Raw genomic sequence first — 18,901 nt, 5'->3', positions numbered from 1 at the left:
CAGCAAACTACAATGATCTCTGTTTAAACATATGACAGTGCTTCACCTGCTCTCTCTCATTCCTCTCTGCCTCTCTCTGTCTCTCTCACTATCTGCATCTTATTGTCTGGCCTGGCTCTCCAAAGTATGCCAGACATGTCACTGGATGCCCAATTCTATTCAAACAAGGCGATTACAGACAATAAATATCTTGGGTTTTATCATTCTGCACACACACACCCGGCCATGAAATATAATTACACTCAACGGCAGGAGTGAGTACTGGGAACTGGCTCATGGCATCCCAGTTCTAATGAGCTTGGATCAGGGAAATCAGCAATAATGTTCAACACAAAGATGTTCCACCTCACCTCCTGAAAAAGCATGGGCTTTCTGTACACCCATTTGACTCTATTAGTTAATTGCAGGTGGTGCAATATTCAAAATGTAATAAAAAATATATGCTCTATGGTTTTTAGAATGTGCATGCAACCCACCCACACATACACTCACACACACACATATATGAAGACACAGAGTAAAGAGAAATATGATTAGGAACATGTAGCCTAAATGCTTCTTTTTGCATTTCTCTCACTCTCCCATTCTCTCATACTCAAATAAAAATGTTTTATTGTCAAAGATTTGTAACCACTGGATTTTTTTTCTTGGTTAAATACCATAGAAATAAGCAATAAAGTAGAATGTTACTGAATTACAAATCATGTTTTTATTGTTATGAAATCTGCAGCATTAAATATGATTCATACTATTGTTATGTTATTATGATCTTAATTGTTAATAATTTATCTTCCTTGAAATCTGTTCCCTTTCCTACATTCCCACCTCTCTTTCCTTCTCCCTCCCTCTCCCTCTGTGACTTCCTCTCCCTCTTCCTCCCTCGTTAGCATCTCTAAAACAGACTGCCAAATTATCCGCTAATTGCATACAGAATCATTTGTTATGTGAACTCTGGTCTACCAGCGACTTCCAGTGACTGCTTGTAAATAATTTCCTGAACCAAGTGGTGGCCAGTGAAATACAGTAAAGTATGCAACCTAAATATAAAAACAGAATTACACCCAGGGTACATCACCATATTGCTCTCACCCTTTCTCTGAAATGTTTTTCTATTTAAATAATTGAGTCAGCTTAAGTATATATCAATAACTCCCACAATTCCAGTGTACAAAATTCTCCAATCCTTCTACTGACTGTATGAGTCTTTGCATGCAGGACGTGGTGAATGATGAGCTTTAAGCATTGACCCTTCAAAAAATATGTCTACTCTGAAGTCCCAATAAATTTCAGGGGGCAAACACACACGCTGGCTTAAGACAGGGAAGCAAAGCTCACCATGAAATATTCATCTATTGTAAACTCATTATTTTGCGAGGAACCCAGCCTGGTCTTGGCTGGCTGAGTTATGATTGATTGCTTAGGCCTGGGAGAACGTGCAACAAACCAAACCAGGAACATGGGAGAGAGAATGTATGCTTGATTTTTTATCATAGCCACACCTTGCTATTGTTAGAGCTAAAGTAATAAAACAAAGCCATTTTCATAAAGGAGACACGGTAGCTATTTGCTGACATATGCACCGACATATGCACCTCAACCATCAACCTGGAAGTAAACCATGAACTGGACATATGGGCCTAAAGTGTTTGTTGTAGTTGTTATTGATTGCTCCATCATGATCATTTCACAAAGAATACTTGAGTGCGAAAAAAGTACATTGAAAACAAATGATTGTTATTACAGTTAGGTTACACTGCAGAGAAAGTTATTTTATAAATGTCTTATTTAGCATCTGTGATTAAAAGAAGGTAAAAAAGAAGAAAAAAACTGCTGAATTAATTCCAGAAGCACAGTGTTAAAGAGGAATAAACCCTCTTGAAGATACGCATCAACCAACGTGACATAACATCAAAGTGTTGACTTTAATTATGTAAATGGGTGGATTAGACTTAATTACTCTAGTGCTGATAGAGCATCCCTGACCCTCACACACAGCTGTCAAGCCTCAGTTCCTCTCAGTCATGGTGAACACAAACAGCAATCTGATAACATTAGACCAAAGAGTTAATGGTGTGTCTCAATTCCTGAAACATGCCTATCACCTTGGTCACAATTTAACCTTCGGCTAAAGCTGGCAGTATACTCAGTAAGAAGAAAGAACTTCAGGATTGAGAACCACCGACGAAAATGTCCACGAACACTGTTGTCGGTATACTCAGTGAGAACACCGCACCGCGCCGCTGGGGCGTGAATAATTACAAGGCAGCTATTAACCGGGGCTGAAATCTCAACCAGACCTCCGTCTCGCCATGGATGTATAAAGAGAAGGGCTATGCGAGATCACAACACAAAACAAAAAGTTTAAAGAGTTTAAAGTGGCTTTAGTTTATCTAGCTATGCAAAAGAAGAAAAAAAGGCGAAGAAGACAGTACGTTCGTCCTCTAAATCAGAGTAGGACGGAGAATGGAGAGTTTTGTCTGTACATTCGGCAAATGCGAGTTTAGACAAGGGGGTCCACTTTCTCTTATTTCCGAATGTGTGCTAGGCATTTTGATGACTTGTTGAAACGAGTAGCACCATTCATCAAACATGCGGGAACTCACAGAATTCCCATCTCTACAGAAGAGAGATTGGCGTTGACTCTCCGTACATTAGCATGTGAATTCAGCCCTCTGAACTCTCAACGGTGACGTACCCAACTATGTGATATTTGGACCAATAGCTGAGAGGGGGAGGTCGGAGAACAAGAAAGAACTTTTCGAAAAGTTCTCCCTGGAGGCCGTCGCACACTGCACCATAAGAACACACAACACCACGTCTTTTTGTTCGTCAGTTGTTCTGATTGCTTCGTTTTGCTCAAAAAGTTCTACTTCGTACGAAGTATACTGCCTACTTAAACAAGTCACTGGCACAGATTATCACAAGAGCCAACTGGCCCAAGCCAGGGACCAAACAGGAGAGGCCAAAAATTATAGGTGGAAAAAATACAGATACAATACATTGGGTTTACATAGAAATGTACCACATTTGAAAATGACCATTAGAAAATACATCAGCAAAATTGTGTGAATCAAATATTGTGACTGTCACACCCATCTCTGAGAACGCCATGCCAATTCCATTAACCATTTTGAGACACAGTAGTTGTGGTGTGGCCAATTTCAGAGATTCTTTGCGGTAGCTAACATTAAAAACACAGAGCCAGTTAGCTGCAATGCTTTCAAGAGTCAAAAGAAAAAATAAAGGAGAAGGATTATGAGTGCAAGTGGGGCATTTTGTGAGAAGCTGAAGGAATGGAAAATAACCTAATCAAACATTAACAGCTTATGACCCATGAAAAAAATCATGTGTTCACAAACCACATAAACATCCTACAGTACATGTAAAAAGTACATGTGAACTAAAAAAAATGCCACTTATAAGATGAGCGTGGGAAAAGGTAACCTTCACTAAAAAAAAATCATAATTCCCATTTTAAAAAGGCAGTCATAAGTGAAAATGTGGAAATTCCTTTTGGCCCCCACAATTTGCTCTTGCCATCAGTCCGATACAAGCAAATCCTCTTCTTATTTGTCCACAAGACCCAGAACTCTGCAGGCTCTTTTAGGCATTTCTTAGCAAACTGTCATCTGGCCATCCTGTTTTTGTGACTAACCAGTGGATTGCATCTTGCAGTGTAGCCTCTGTATTTCTGTTCATGGAGTCTTCTGTGGACAGTAATCGCTGACAGATCCACACTTGCCTCCTGTAGGGTGTTTCTGATCTGGTGGACAACTTTTTGGAGGTTTTCCTTCATTACAGTGAGAATTCTTCAGTCATCAACTGTAGAGGTCTTCATTGGCATACTGTATCAGGCTCTTTGTGATCTCTGAGGTCACTAGTGCTATCTTTCTTCTGAATAATGTTTCAAACCATTGATTTTGGTTAGTCTAAGATTTTGCCTATGTCTGTTTTTTCTTATTTTTCATCCTCACGTCCTCAAAATGGCTGCCATGACTTCCATTGGCACAACTCTGGCCTTGTTGACAAATGCCAATAACAGACTCCAAAGGTAAGAAAAAGGCTAGAATCAGAATATTGAATCAAGATACTGAAAGCTCTTATACCTGCACTAAGAAAGCAATTGAACACACCTGATTAATCAGAAACACCTGTGACATCATTTGTCCCAAACATTATGACGCGGGACTATTTATAAAAAGTTCTGTCATTTTTACACTGCGAAACCAAAATGTATAACAATTCTCTTAAATAAAAGCTGAGAATGTGCACTTTAACCGCATGTGAATTGTTTGATTACAAATGTAGAGTACAGAACCAAATCAAAAAAAATATGTCTTTGTCCCAAACATTATGGTGCTCACTGTATGTCTACATACAACAGAAAAAACCTGCTTGAATTTCTTACCAAAAATGAAGGAGCCCTACACAGACAGAATATAGCCTACCACCCCACTCGGCCACCCCCCCAGTCATCCATAACCGTTTAGAAGGGCAATATGGTTCATCGTTTCTAAGACGCATAATAAAATTCACGACGTCCGGGCACTTTGAGAAATGACATCTCATGTAAAGGTCACTATAAATCAGGTCGCTTTTCCGGAATGGTCCAATTGCCACAGGCCAAAGCGCAATCCGATAAACAAGCACAAAAACTCATTGTGAATACAAACCGACAGTGAGTGTGATGTGCTCCTCCATCAACGCTAAAGCGACAGCCCAAGGGACAGGAGGGATGGGAATCAAGGCACTGAATGCCGGCCCAAGTTTTATTCCCCAATGACGCCTTGGGTTCTGCCATTAAAAGCAAAACTGTAAACGCGCGACTGAAATCCGCTTTAAACTTGTCACCGTGAACAAAGGGAATATCGGAATGCCTTAATCTTCTGAGAGTGGCTTATGGGTGGAATCCAGAAAGCCAACAGAGGTTTTTATCTGGTGAGGGAACAAAAACATCCTCTTAATTTTTACTTAATCACATTGAAATTTTAATGTAAACCTTCCATTTGGAGTTATGCCTGAGATTAATGCCACTGACCTTCCTAATCGCTTCTGAAACAAATGGAAGAATTATGTAGATATTAGGGCTTTGTGCCAGCATGTTCATCATGATAGGAATATTACAATATAAGGTCAATCATGTGAGGCATATCACAATACAGGAGCAGGGGTTAGATGGATATCATGACATGAATGTAAAATTGTGATGTGTATCACATAAAGGTAAAGGTATGACCTGTCACAGTGGAAAGACAGGGATCCAAAATGATTCTGCTTTGTTGTACATAAAAAAATGAATGAATCCACATGCAGGCATTTCTCACTAACATTGCATAAAATGACTTCTGTTACAAAAGTTGGTTATGTACTTTGTCCACAACCCTGATGTGGCTTCATATAACCCAATAAGCCATGTAGCAGATTCAGCTGCTTAATTTGCTCAATTAAGTGTTAATAATGAACTGGCTCTCCAGTACTGGCTCCCCAGTACAAGGTTATGGATCCCTGAGCTACAATATGATGACATATAGGGATATTAGGAGTGTTAACGTATACATAAAAATGAAAAAACTAATATTGTAATAAAAATCCAGTGGACATGAAACCAATTGATGGCAACATGAACCCATCTGAGCTGACTGCTCTTTCTGGAACACCTACTGGTGGCTATGCCTTATGTTTGGATGCAAAACCACAATTAACAGCATTAACTCCTGTGGATTAATGCTAGACATAGCCAACTTGGAAACACGTTCAAAATATGAAATGTGGTCAACATTCAGTTAAGGAAATGGTCAAAACTCTTACCTTCTTTTCAGATAGTGATGGCATCCTTCATAAGTCTCATATAATGTGTTAATGCAACACTATTTCTCATTAAGCAACCACAACTGCCATTGAATTGTATGGCTGAAATCTGGAAGCGCTAAAGTAAGTGTTCACTTATCAAGCACAACTCCTGATAAGAGAGACAATTAGCTCTCCATGTGAAAGACCTTGTTCTTTTTTCTCACTGGACGCTTACCCAAACTTCATGTGGTTGAGATCAGGGCCCTGCCTGTCATGAACTCAGGCACACAATGTTTATTTTTCATACACTTAAAAACCACAGTTTCAAAGAAGCTAATAAGCTATATATAGATTGGCGGCCTGTCCAGAGTGTATTCCTGCCTCTCGCCCAATGCACGCTGGGATAGGCTCCAGCACCCCCGCGACCCTGCACAGGATAAGCAGGTATAGATAATGGATGGATGGATGGATGGATAATAATCTATTAAAATATAAATCTTTGATTGGCTAAATGTCACAATGAGCTGCACACACACACACATACACACACACACACACACACAAACTTAAAAGAAATTTTCCATAACCTGCAACTCAACAATGGAGTAGCACTGCTGTGCACAATAGATCCATCATTTTCAAATGGGGTTTAAGAAAGACCCCACTGTGTGTCAAAAATATGTGTCTCCTCCAATGGAAAAGGAAACAATTTCTCAGTTAATTTCCGACTCACTCAGACTGATGGAAGTTAAATTCCTGACACATTAAAAAATCACAACCACTGGTTCAAATGTTAGAGATCCATTTCAGAATTCAGACCTTCTGTGTGCAAAAGCTATTCAAATTAATCATGCATCAAAATGAATTACAGCCCTTTAAAAAAAAGTCATTATGAAATGAATTAATTACAAAAAGAAGTCAATATAAAAATCCTGCTGTTTGGTACCATATAATATATATAATCTGTAATACCATGTGTTACATCTATACAGGTGGTGACTGTTGATTGAAATAAATGTTTCGCAAGTCATTTTTAAAGCTCTAAAATTCGAATGAATATTTTTTCCAAAAAAAAAAAAGATCTAAATATGCCATTGTAAGTAAAATGAAACAAAGACAGCAGTTGCTTATTTTATGAAGTAGAGCCACAATTAATCTGCATATTATATTCACGTCATACTTAATAATGCAGACTGTTGACATGCACTGACAAAAACATTGATAGCAATATTACCAAAATGATCAAGACATTGTTCTATACTGGGCTGCTACTTTCAAAGTAACAAAGTGCCACATACATTTTCATTGAAAATTTCCTGCAGTCTCCTAGAACAAAGATGCTCAAAGCAGAATGATATATCCCAGTGCTAGATCAACCACACAAGGGTGCATGTTCTCTGGAGATCCAATATTAACATCTGATTGCCATATGCGAGTTCTAGGGTAGAGGATTTTTTTCTATTTATTTACATACCACCATTTATTTTCTTGCTGAATACTTACTCCACTTAAATTCCATAACTGATGCATTCATAATGTCAGGTTTACCGTACAGTGTCATGATTTGGAGTAGCCTTTTCAAGGGTCGAGTCTTGGCAAACTCAAGACTTGAACACACAGTCTTTTAGCAAAATTTTTCAGTTTTGCAAAATGCCTAAGCTAAGTTATTTATGCACTGTATGGTCCATATAAGCTCATTAGGTAGCATACAACCACAGCAGAAATATAAGCATTTGTATTTTAAATATGAAGGTACAGCGAGGTCTCACTTACCTATCCTATATGGAGGGAGGAGGCCACTGGTTAATCTCAGAAGGCAGTTAATAGAGGGCTCTACCAGTATATAGATTATTATATTAAAAACAGGTATTGAATAAGTAAGAGTGATGATTTCTGAAACACCAGCAACCACCCAAGCCATATATCCTCACCATGAAGAATTCAAGCCTGGTCTATGTCATTATGACCAGGAGCAGAGGTGGAAAATCCAGGTTCTAAAGGTAAAATGTATGCCTAGTATTTTGTTCCAACCACCTGTATTTGCTAATTAGAACAATTCTTCAGCCAGCAGGTAGAATTACAGTATTTTGTGAAATGAGCAGGCTCAGTTCATGGGTGTAAGAAACGTATGGCAGGATGTTTACTTTCTGACCCCTGGACTTTCCACCTCTGACTAGGAGTCCACACTGGTGGAACACAATTGGCCTTAGCTTGCTGGGTTGGGGTTGGCTTATGTCTGCCATTGTTCCTGAGGTTACCACCACATGAGCATTCATTAGATACTCATTAGGCACCCACAGGTTTGTAGTTGTCATCAGCAAGAGATGTGCACATCTTAAAATCATGCAGGCTAATAATCGGAAAACCAGCCACTGGTTCATGGGTCATTTCAATGGGTAAAACACTGAGGGCAGAGTATAGTGCAACTAGCAATCCCAAGAAAGGGGGAAAACAATTTAGCAAGAACACGAGACCCACACATTAGCCCCTGTGCTGTCAGAAATACCCATGGGATTACAGATCCATGACATTACATGGTAATGAAAATGTTGGTGTGAAAGAAAACTTCATACAGATCTGACTGTCTGTTGTGTGCTGGATTCAGACTGCCGTATATCTCATGGTTGTCCACTGCTGCAGGATATTTCTCAATATAACACTAACAGCATCCACTGCCTTGACTTTTAGAATGACACATCAAAAAATGCTGTCTTGATCTCTGTACCAAAGGGACTTTTTTTAGGATGAGTCACTTATCCGCGTCTTTTACGTTAAAAACCCTCTAGGATAGCATAATCGAGCGAAGTCTAGACATTATTAAAGAAGGCCTTATATTTGTGCCACAGAAGTGCATTGTTGCATCTGTGAAGCGCTTTTGGAAACAGTTGCTAATAGTTCACAAAAACATCGGGTAGACAAAATACTGTACTACTAATCTACGCGTATCATCCACCAAGCCTTGATCTAAATTCCATATCGCAGGTAACTGTAATATCCCAACATTAGCATTCGCAGCTTAAGGCGTGGTAAAATTTTAATGACTTCGCTCCCAGCACAAGAGGAGAGGGTGCACAAAAGGTCACGTTTGCCCGCCAAGCATAAGTCAACATAAAAGAAGTAAAAGGTCAAACAATTTAACTCAGTATTTTAATCAAGCAATTTTTCTCATAAGTTAAATTAATGAAACAACTTGCAAAGTTTAATTTTCCAAAGCTGTCATGGCTTTGGGTAATTACTACGCAGCGCAATTCCCATTTAATTTATCGTATATTTGAAAGGACACAACTTCGACTTTTTAAAGAATACAAATGTTGTTGTTTTATACCACCTTTTATGCCGTTACCATCACGTCTTCGCTAATCTGCCGGAGATGGTTCGTCCGTAGGAACAACTAACCATCTGAAACGTATGAAAATGCATTCTAACCATTTCTGCAGCTAACCAAAACGTGTGTAAAATAAAGCGTGTCTTTGGTGACAAACGAAAGCCCTTTTCTTCCACCAGTTTCATAGGCGTCCAAATATGTAAACACAAAATACAGTTTAATCTTTACTTCAGCCGGGGGTATCATTCTAGCCCGAACATCGTATGAATTAAATCGTTTAAGGTGAAAATCACAACAAAGACCACCACTTCACACTTACCATCATATTCCCCTGCATTTTTGCCGTCTCAATTAAATCCTTTTCCCTCATTTTCACAAAACTGTAAAATCCTTTAACAACAAATCCTGTTCACTTTCGGTCCGTGTAAGCGCTTCCAGCTTCCTCCTGTCTCCGTCTCCTCTCAGTTTTCCGCCTGTTCCTAAATCTGGCTAGATAGTTCAGCGAACAGGTTTGCCCTGCATGGACATATGATCTCTACGGTGCTTTGTATGGTCGCTATCCTGTTGATTGATAGTAGCACACGCTGGGCATCTCTTGTAGGTTACCCGTGCGGGGACTGAAAATGATTCAGACATGGAGGAAACTTGATTTTTTAAATGCAAATATTGATATTACGAGGTGTAAAATCGTGAGGGATCTCCACGTTTTTGTATCTCATCCAGTGTTCCGATGTTATTTTAACAGGATTTAACTTGTCAACTGGAAAAAGAGATTTCGTATACATGTCAATGTTAGGCTGTCTGATTAGACAGGGGGGGCCACGACAAACATCTGTTCATGAAAACGTAATGCTCCCATTTCTATTATGGAACATACGTCAGTCTGTTAGCTATGAGTCCTGAAACCACAGCTAACACTCCAACAATGAGTGCAGATGATGCTCTTTAATGTAGACGGAAATTTTGTGCACCAGTGTGCAGTCGAATTATTAAATCGTCTCCAATCTCGTTTTAATTACAATTACTACCATGTCTAGGCAACAGGCAGAGTCGATTAAGCGCAATGAATATACCTACAACAGAATGTATGCAAGCCCTGTCCTTTTAGTGGTCACGTAGCCGGCTGTAGCCTATGACAGCGTTACAAAGGCAATTTGCATTTTCGAAGAAGTTTAATGATATGTGATGGCCACACGTGCCTCGAATAAATCTAAGAATTCGGAATACTGAAAAACTAATTGTCATATTTTGACAGAATAGCATAAATTGTCTCGCCAAATGAGGCGCTACATTCGTCCTAATTGAATTGCCCCATGGTAGTCTCAGTTTCGTCAGGGACAAGAGTAGGCTACAACCTCGTCAGAGGTGGAAGGATGGCTTTAATTCAAATCTTACCCTCTCCCAACCCATTGATCGATATTTGAAATGTAGAATTAAACAACATATAGCTGGCCTGTTACAATAAACTATAGTTTAAGATGACCTTTTTTTGTAGGATATTTTTGAGACACTGGAGAGACAAGATACGAGACACAATAGAACCCATGCCAACCCATGAATAGAAAGCTAAACCTTGGTCATAGGTTTTCATAAATAGATTAATTAATTTCCATTAATGCATACAGTGGAGCAACATATGACAACCCTTGCAATGAAAGGACTTTCATAACTGGAATTATATAACTGGAAACAAATAACAAGAATGTATGGTGTATGTATTATAATTAGCATATTTCATGGTTTATTTGATGATTTTCTTGGTTATTGTACTTATATGCCAAGTAACTTTATATATATATATATATATATATATATATATATACATTCACCGGCCATTTTATTAGGTACACCTTGCTAGTACCGGATTGGACCCCCATTTGCCTTCAGAACTGCCTTAATTCTTCGTGGCATAGATTCAACAAGGTGCTGGAAACATTCCTCAGAGATTTTGGTCCATATTGACATGACAGCATCACGCAGTTGCTGCAGATTTGTTGGCTGCACATCTATGATGCGAATCTCCCGTTCCACCCCATCCCAAAGGTGCTCTATTGGATTGAAATATGGTGGCTGTGGAGGCCATGACTGTGGAGGCTATTTGAGTGCAGTGAACTCATTGTCATGTTCAAGAAACCAGTTTGAGATGATTTGAGCTTTGTGACATGGCGTGTTATCCTGTGGAAGTAGCCATTAGAAGATGGGTACACTGTGGTCATAAAGGGATGGACATGGTCAGCAACGTTACTCAGGTAGGTTGTGGCATTTAAACAATGCTCAATTGGTGCTAAGGGGCCCAAAGTATGCCAAGAAAATATCCCCCACACCATTACATCACCAGCACCAGCCTGAACCCTTGATACAAGGCAGGATGGATCCATGCTTTTATGTTGTTTATGTCAAATTCTGACCCTACTATCTTAATGTTGCAGTAGAAATCGAGACTCATCAGACCAGGCAACGTTTTTCAAATCTTCTGTTGTCCAATTTTGGTGAGCCCGTGCCGATTGTAGCCTCAGTTTCCTGTTCTTAGCTGACAGGAGTAGCACCTGGTGTGGTCTTCTGCTGCTGTAGCCCATCTGCTTCAAGGTTTGACGTGTTGTGCATTCAGAGATGCTCTTCTGTATACCTCGGTTGTATTGAGTGGTTATTTGAGTTACTGTTGCTTTTCTATCAGCTCGAACCAGTCTGGCCATTCTCCTCTGACCTCTGCCATCAACAAGGCATTTTCACCCAGAGAACTGCCGCTCACTGGATATTTTCTCTTTTTCGGACCATTCTCTGTAAACCCTAGAGATGGTCATGCGTGAAAATCCCAGTAGATCAGCAGTTTCTGAAATACTCAAACCAGCCACCCTGTACACTACTAGTACTACTACTACTACTACTTATTAAATTATTGGTTTTTATTACATAAAAAAATTGAAATGGATTACATTATTGGGAGTTATTACACTATTGGTAGTTTATTGCATTATTAGTTGCTACATGGCTATAAAAAGCTAAGATATTGTTAGAGGGTGAATTATTTCCACATGATTTTAAAAACTCGACGGGTCAGAGCTGTTTTGGCGGCACACGGGTGACCTACACAATATTAGGCAGGTGGTTTTAATGTTGTGGCTGATCGGTGTATATATATATGTATATATATATATATATATATACTGTGGCGCCCTGATCCCTTATCGGTGCTCCACGAAGAAACACCAGCAACACCACGGTGGCCGGCCCTATCGGCGCCGTCCAACCACCAGGACAAGTAGTAAGAGGTCATTACCTCCCCAACTACCTATTGGGGGATTTCGGGACCAGGGAAAGCACTGTGCAGACCAGGTGAGATTCCACAGGTTCAGCACCATGGACAGAGCTACAGCAGAGTGCAAGGCTGTGGAATTTTCCTCTCTGCTGCAGCACACCTGAGGCAGCTCACCTGGCTTCTCTCCTCACCTGCTCCTGGGGCGGTAAGCGGCAGTGGGCCAAACATATCTCCTCCAATTGGATTCTTGAATAATTGATGTATTGAAGTATTGAAGTCTTGAAGTACTGAAGAATTGAAATATTGACGTATTGGAGTACTGCCTTGCCTGTGTGTCTGGATTCTTGCACCACAGACAGAGGACTGGAGGACAATAGCCTTAAGACACGAGGGGAAGATGGAGATATATATATATATATATTTGGTGGTGGGGCTAATCACTACAGAGAAAGCATTTTTTAATCCATTGGTGGGGTACCAGTACGTATTTAAATTATTGACACAATGGAGTTTTGCAGGGGGGTGTTTGTTGCAATTTCATTAGGGAAAACATTTGTACAACCATACAGGGTAAAATGTCCGGTGTTAACTCTAACAGAGTACATATGGTCCCACTCTGGGACCATTTAATAACCTTAAGTATTTAATTTTTTTTGACAAAACACTTTTTAGTGAAATATTTTCTAAAATATTATACATTTTATTGTTATTGAATGTCACATTTTAGTGTAGTTTTCATCCACCCATTCATTATCTTTACCAGCTTATTCCTGGTTAGGGTCGCAGGAGGTGATGGAACCTACCTCAGAGTACATTGGGTGAGAGGCAGGAATACACCCTTTCACTAATCTATCGCAGGACACACACACCATTCTCTCACCATTCACTCACACACTCATACCTATGGGCAATTTAGAGTCTCCAATTAGCCTACCTGCATGTCTTTGGGCCGTGGGAGGAAACCGGACTACCTGGAGGAAACCCTCACGGACACAAGGAGAATAGAATATATGGTTCTTGAGATTAAGACCAGAGACTCATGTGCCCTACAGGGGCCACAAATTAATTGCCAGGTCTTGGGAGAATATGGAACAAAGCCCAATTACACAGTGACTGTTTACATGAGCTGCACATCTGCTCTGTCTCCTCAGAGACGTTACGAATTTCCATTTTTTCCCCCTTGTCTGAATGCAGTTCTGAGGGAGCAGAAGGTAGCTTCCTTCTCTCCCACAGAAGAGGCTACAGTACATACTGCTGAAGTTTTTGCAAAAAAATCTAGAAAGTTACAAGTTACATAACTGTGCTTGGATTAGCTCTGCCCCTTCCAACAATGAGTCAAAATATTCCCTTAGAAAATAAAACAAAAATGATACAAATATCCAATGTGAGGTGGTGTGATAACCTGTTGGTAAGTTATTCTATACAAAATAAAGGCAGATTGATTGACTGGAATGTGACCAGATCTCTGCACCAGAACCAGGAAAGAAGAGGAGTAAATGTGGTTAATCTTATAGTGATGAAAGATCCACGTTTATGCCAGTCTGCAATAAGTTGTGCCTAGCTCATCCCACCCATAACTCAAGGATGTACCAGGTACTGTGCGCTTTACTGACATCCATATTTTGACATGACTGGGGGGATAAGAGTAGCATTAAAGTTGGCCAGCTTTCATCAGTACCAGCACCCATACTTTAATATTTATCACTATAAATATTGATTGTATTTTGGAAATGTCTGTAAATCACATATAAAGCAGGAGTCTCAAACTCCCAACTTGGTCTCATTCCCAGCTTGGCTTGTCATATATTGCAGCAGAAGCCCTCAAATCCTTTGGTGTCACTTCATGACACACAAGGTATCCCTGTAGACTTCAACAGAAACTCTCAGCGTCTTTATGTTGAAACCAAATGTAAATGTGTTATGTCTACGTCAAGGGTGAATGGGAACACTTTAGCCAGATCTTGGCATAACTGGGATTACAATCTAATATAAACATAATAATTTCATAAAATGAAACATTGTTTATTTGCATTTAATGATTCACAAACTAAAAGGATATAACTTTCCCCCATCCTGTTTACCCTTGGTCTCACCATAAAGATGCTGAGAGTTTCTATTTAAGTCTATGGGATACCTAGGGTTTTCCAGAAGTCATGCCATAGGACTTGTTCTGCATTGTATAGTGATGCCGAGGGCTTCTGCCCAAGCGTCAACATACGACGAAATGAGACCACATTGAAACTCCAGTCTTGGAGGGCCGCAGTCTCTGCTGGTTTTTGTGATTTCCTTTTTAATCAGCAGCCAATTTAGGCCCTGGAAATAAGATGTGCAGACTTTTTACCCAATCAATGACTGAAATTAAACATTCAAGTGCAGGAACACATCAGGAACCAGCAAACACAGTGGCCCTCCAGGATTGGAGTATAACGTCCCTGGTCTGGTGCATTCAGGTCTTTGTTAACACAGCATGCCCAGAAAAAAAATATATGCACGATGATCTCAGAGAACCAAGTGTTGCTACTGATAGGGTTCTTGAAGGGTTACAAAACCAAACAATATAAATCCATTATTCCACAATGAACATGATCATTTACAAATGAAAAACACTGAGGACAGCTGCCATTCTACACCAGATTGGTGTTTCCTACAAATTCACCCCAATATGAGACCATGTGATGTGCAACAAACTTGCGAAGAACCCTGAAGCTATAGTTCTTTGTCAACTTTTAGAGTTTAAATTTTAGAGTTTGTGACTGCACCATAAGGAAAAGACTGAATATGCATGGGCTTCATGGAAGGGTAACCAGGACAAAATCCTTTCCTTTCCAAAAAGAACATTGCAGCAAGTCTAATGTTTGCTAAATTGCACCTGAATGAACAACAACATTTCTGGAACACTGTCTTCTGGACAGATTAGACCAAAGCTGTTGTAGTCTGTATTTCCCGGTCACTTGTCTCCCCAGTACTGTCTCTGTGTCTGTGTTCTCTGAGCTGCTTCACTCCCCTGTACTTGTGTGATTTCACTATTCGGGTGGTTCCGGGTTTTCGTGGTTTCCCCCCTTCTTTCCAGTCTCGCTTTACTTTCTTCCTGCTGATTTCTAGTTTTACTAATTTCTACTAATCCCTACTAACTTATAGATTGTAAAGTACTAACCTCGCTAATATACTAACATGTGAATATTACTAATGGACTAACACACACTAGTTTTGGGTTTTTGATAGTTTAGATCACTATACTAATACATTAACCAGTCTCCCCTTTTCCATGCTGCGCTGTAGCTCCGCCCCTTTTCTTTCTAGCCTGCTCTAACGCTGAGTTCTGCAATTGCCTGCACCTGTCTCTTGCTGTAACTGCACCTCTCTCTCTCTGCACGTGTTTTACCTGCTAAACCCAGGCCGTCTGTTATCATTGTTGTCTATGTGATTCCAGTCCGCGTTTTGTCAGTCCCCTGTCATTTAATTAGTTATCCTAATGTTCTTCACCTGGATGTTGTTTGTTACTCCGCCCTCACTCACGTAACCCCTCCTTGATTGTTATCTTCCCCAGTGTATAAATGTCAGTCTTTTCCACCATGTCCCTGTCAGAACGTTGATCATATTCATTGTGCCGATTATTTGTAAGCCTTTGTTTATTGAGATTCTTGCGACACCCCTTTGCCCGACTTCGAGTTTGCCTGCCCCTTTTGGTTTTGTTTGATCTGGTTCGACCTTCGCTTTTCTTTGACTTCTCTTTTGCCTGCCCCTTTGTACCTTCGCTCTTTCTGATCTCCTGGTTTTTGACTTTTTGCCTGTCTTTTTACTTTTCTTTTGGAAACTCGATTCTGTACCGCACTCTCTCTGATCACCTGGCTACGAACTTCGCACTGATTAAAGACGACGTTTTCTTGGATTTCCCTGGTCTGCGTGTGGGTCCTTACACAGAACATCACAGTACGTTCTGACAAGGATGGACCCAGCGGACCCTGCCCAGGTACAATTTGTACTTGGGCAGCAGGGAGCCATGTTGGGACGCCACCAGTCCCACTTGGAGTCGGTCTCTCACCAGCTGCAGACCCTAACCTCCTGCGTGGCGGAGCTGATATCTGCACTCCGGGCTTCCTCGCCTGGCTTCGCTCCCCAGCAACCTGCGGCTCCCGCTACGCCTGACATCCCACCTGTACGTGCTCGTGAGCCCGACCTTCCTCCTCCGGAGAAGTACGACGGAGAACCTGGTGGCTGCCGCCCATTCCTTACCCAGTGCCGGCTGATCTTCCAGCTACAGCCAGCTACCTTCCCCACTGAGCAGGCCCGAGTTGCCTACATCATCACGCAGCTCACCGGGCGAGCTAGGAAGTGGGGAACGGCTGCCTGGGAGGAGGGGCTTCCCTGCGTGCAGACCTCCACGCTGCTCGCAGAAGAGATGAAACGGGTCTTCGACCGCTCCAAGCACGGCCATGATGCGGCGCAAGAACTCCTGCGCATGCGCCAAGGGGGAATGACGGTGTCGGATTTCGCCATCGACTTTCGTACTCTGGCTACCGCCAGTGGCTGGGAGGAGAAGTCTCAGTACGACACCTTCCTCAATGGCCTGTCTGAGAGCGTGAAGGACGAGCTGCTGACCCGGGACCTGCCCGAGGACCTAAACGATCTCATTGCCCTGGCTATCCGCGTGGATTCACGCATCCGAGAGCGCCAACGGGCTCGCAGTCAAGGGGTCTACAACCGAGCAGTCACTGAGAGGTCCAGAACCACTGCTGCACCTTCTACCAATCTCAAACCTCCTCCAGTCATGATGTCGGACCCGGAGCCGATGCAAGTCAACCGTGCTCGCCTGACCAAGGAGGAGAGGGATAGAAGAATGCACACCAGGTCATGCCTCTACTGTGGGAAACCAGGCCACTATGTCGCAGCCTGCCCGCTAAAAAGACAACGCCCGCTAGTGTGTCGAGAAGCACTAGTGGGTATGGTTCCAACCGAATCCTCCTCCAAACACCGGACTTGCCTGCCTGTCAACATTGAGTGGGATGGACGAACCAAGGGGACCACCGCCCTCATCGACTCCGGGGCCGAGGAGAACTTCCTGGACGCTGGGGCCGCCGAGAGATGGGGGATCCCCTTGGAGAAGATGTCATGCCCCCTAGTGGCCAACTCGCTCAATGGTCAAAGGTTGGCGAATATTACTCACACCAGCGTTCCTCTCAAGGTTCGGCTCTCCGGCAACCATCAAGAGGAGCTTCGGCTCCACATCATTGAATCTCCCCACTCACCCATCATTCTCGGGCATCCCTGGCTTGAGAAGCACAACCCCACCTTGGAGTGGAACTCGCACAAGATTTTGGGCTGGAGCCCATTCTGTTTAGCATCTTGTCTGCGAGAGGCCCATTCTTCTGTTCCTGAGTCACCTCCTCCCGAGAAGCCGACGGACCTGTCGGCGGTTCCTCCCGAGTACCTGGACCTTGAAGAGGTCTTCAGCAAGTCCCGAGCCACCTCTCTGCCTCCTCACCGCCCTTACGACTGCACCATTGACCTGAAGCCCGGCACCACTCCCACCAGAGGTCGATTGTTCTCTCTGTCTCGGCCGGAGACGGAAGCTATGAATAAATACCTCCAGGAGTCCTTGACTGCCGGCATCATCCGTCCTTCATCCTCACCAGCAGGGGCCGGATTCTTCTTTGTGGGGAAGAAGGATGGCTCACTCCGGCCTTGCGTCGACTACCGAGCCCTCAATGACATTACGATCAAGAACCGTTACCCACTCCCCCTCATGGCTTCCGCCTTTGAACTCCTGCAAGGAGCCACCATATTCACCAAGCTGGACCTGCGCAACGCCTATCACCTGGTGCGCATTCGAGAGGGCGATGAATGGAAGACAGCCTTCAACACTCCTACCGGACACTGGGAGTATTTGGTGATGCCCTTCGGGCTCACAAACGCACCAGCTATTTTCCAGACACTGGTGAATGATGTTCTGAGGGACTGGATAAATAAGTTTGTTTTTGTATACCTGGATGACATCCTGATCTTTTCCAAAACTAAGGAGGAACATATCATCCAGGTCCGCAAGGTGCTCCAGAGACTGTTGGAGAACCGCTTATTTGTCAAGGCGGAGAAATGTGAGTTTAGTTGCAACACCACTTCCTTCCTGGGATACATCATCTCCGCCGGCAGCATTCAGATGGACCCCCAGAAGATCCGGGCGGTTGTGGAATGGCCTCAGCCAGACTGTCGTCGGGAACTGCAACGTTTCCTGGGCTTCGCCAACTTTTACCGCCGTTTCATCCGTAATTACAGTTCTCTGGCAGCCCCACTCACCGCCCTCACATCCATTAAGACCCGATTCCAGTGGAACGCCCAGGCTGAAACAGCCTTCCGAGCCCTCAAAAACCACTTCACCTCTGCACCCATCCTTGTTCATCCTGACTCTGCGGCTCAGTTCATCGTAGAGGTTGATGCCTCCAACATTGGGGTGGGAGCCGTTCTCTCTCAGCGTTCCTCCAGGGATAATAAGATCCATCCCTGTGCCTACTTCTCTCACCGCCTGACACCCACAG

The 18,901-nt window shown here is 42.4% G+C and overlaps 1 protein-coding gene across 2 annotated transcripts in view; it reads right to left on the bottom strand.

Annotated features, from left to right (window-relative positions):
- dpp6a (dipeptidyl-peptidase 6a) overlaps positions 1–18,901 on the bottom strand; it is a 269,988-nt gene that overhangs the window by 228,537 nt on the left and 22,550 nt on the right. The window contains exon 1 of one of the 2 annotated variants that reach the window (XM_035415609.1): positions 9,435–9,870. The exons of the other annotated variant lie outside the window; for it this stretch is intronic. Coding sequence (XP_035271500.1) covers positions 9,435–9,485 — 51 coding nt within the window. The 5' untranslated portion in view covers positions 9,486–9,870. Of the gene's footprint in view, positions 1–9,434; positions 9,871–18,901 lie in introns of those variants that run through there. 2 annotated transcript variants of the gene reach the window in all.

This window comes from Anguilla anguilla, chromosome 4, assembly GCF_013347855.1.
Source record: "Anguilla anguilla isolate fAngAng1 chromosome 4, fAngAng1.pri, whole genome shotgun sequence".
Lineage (NCBI taxonomy): Eukaryota > Metazoa > Chordata > Actinopteri > Anguilliformes > Anguillidae > Anguilla > Anguilla anguilla.
Note: the sequence above shows the minus strand (reverse complement) of the source record. Positions and strands in the feature narration are given on the sequence as shown.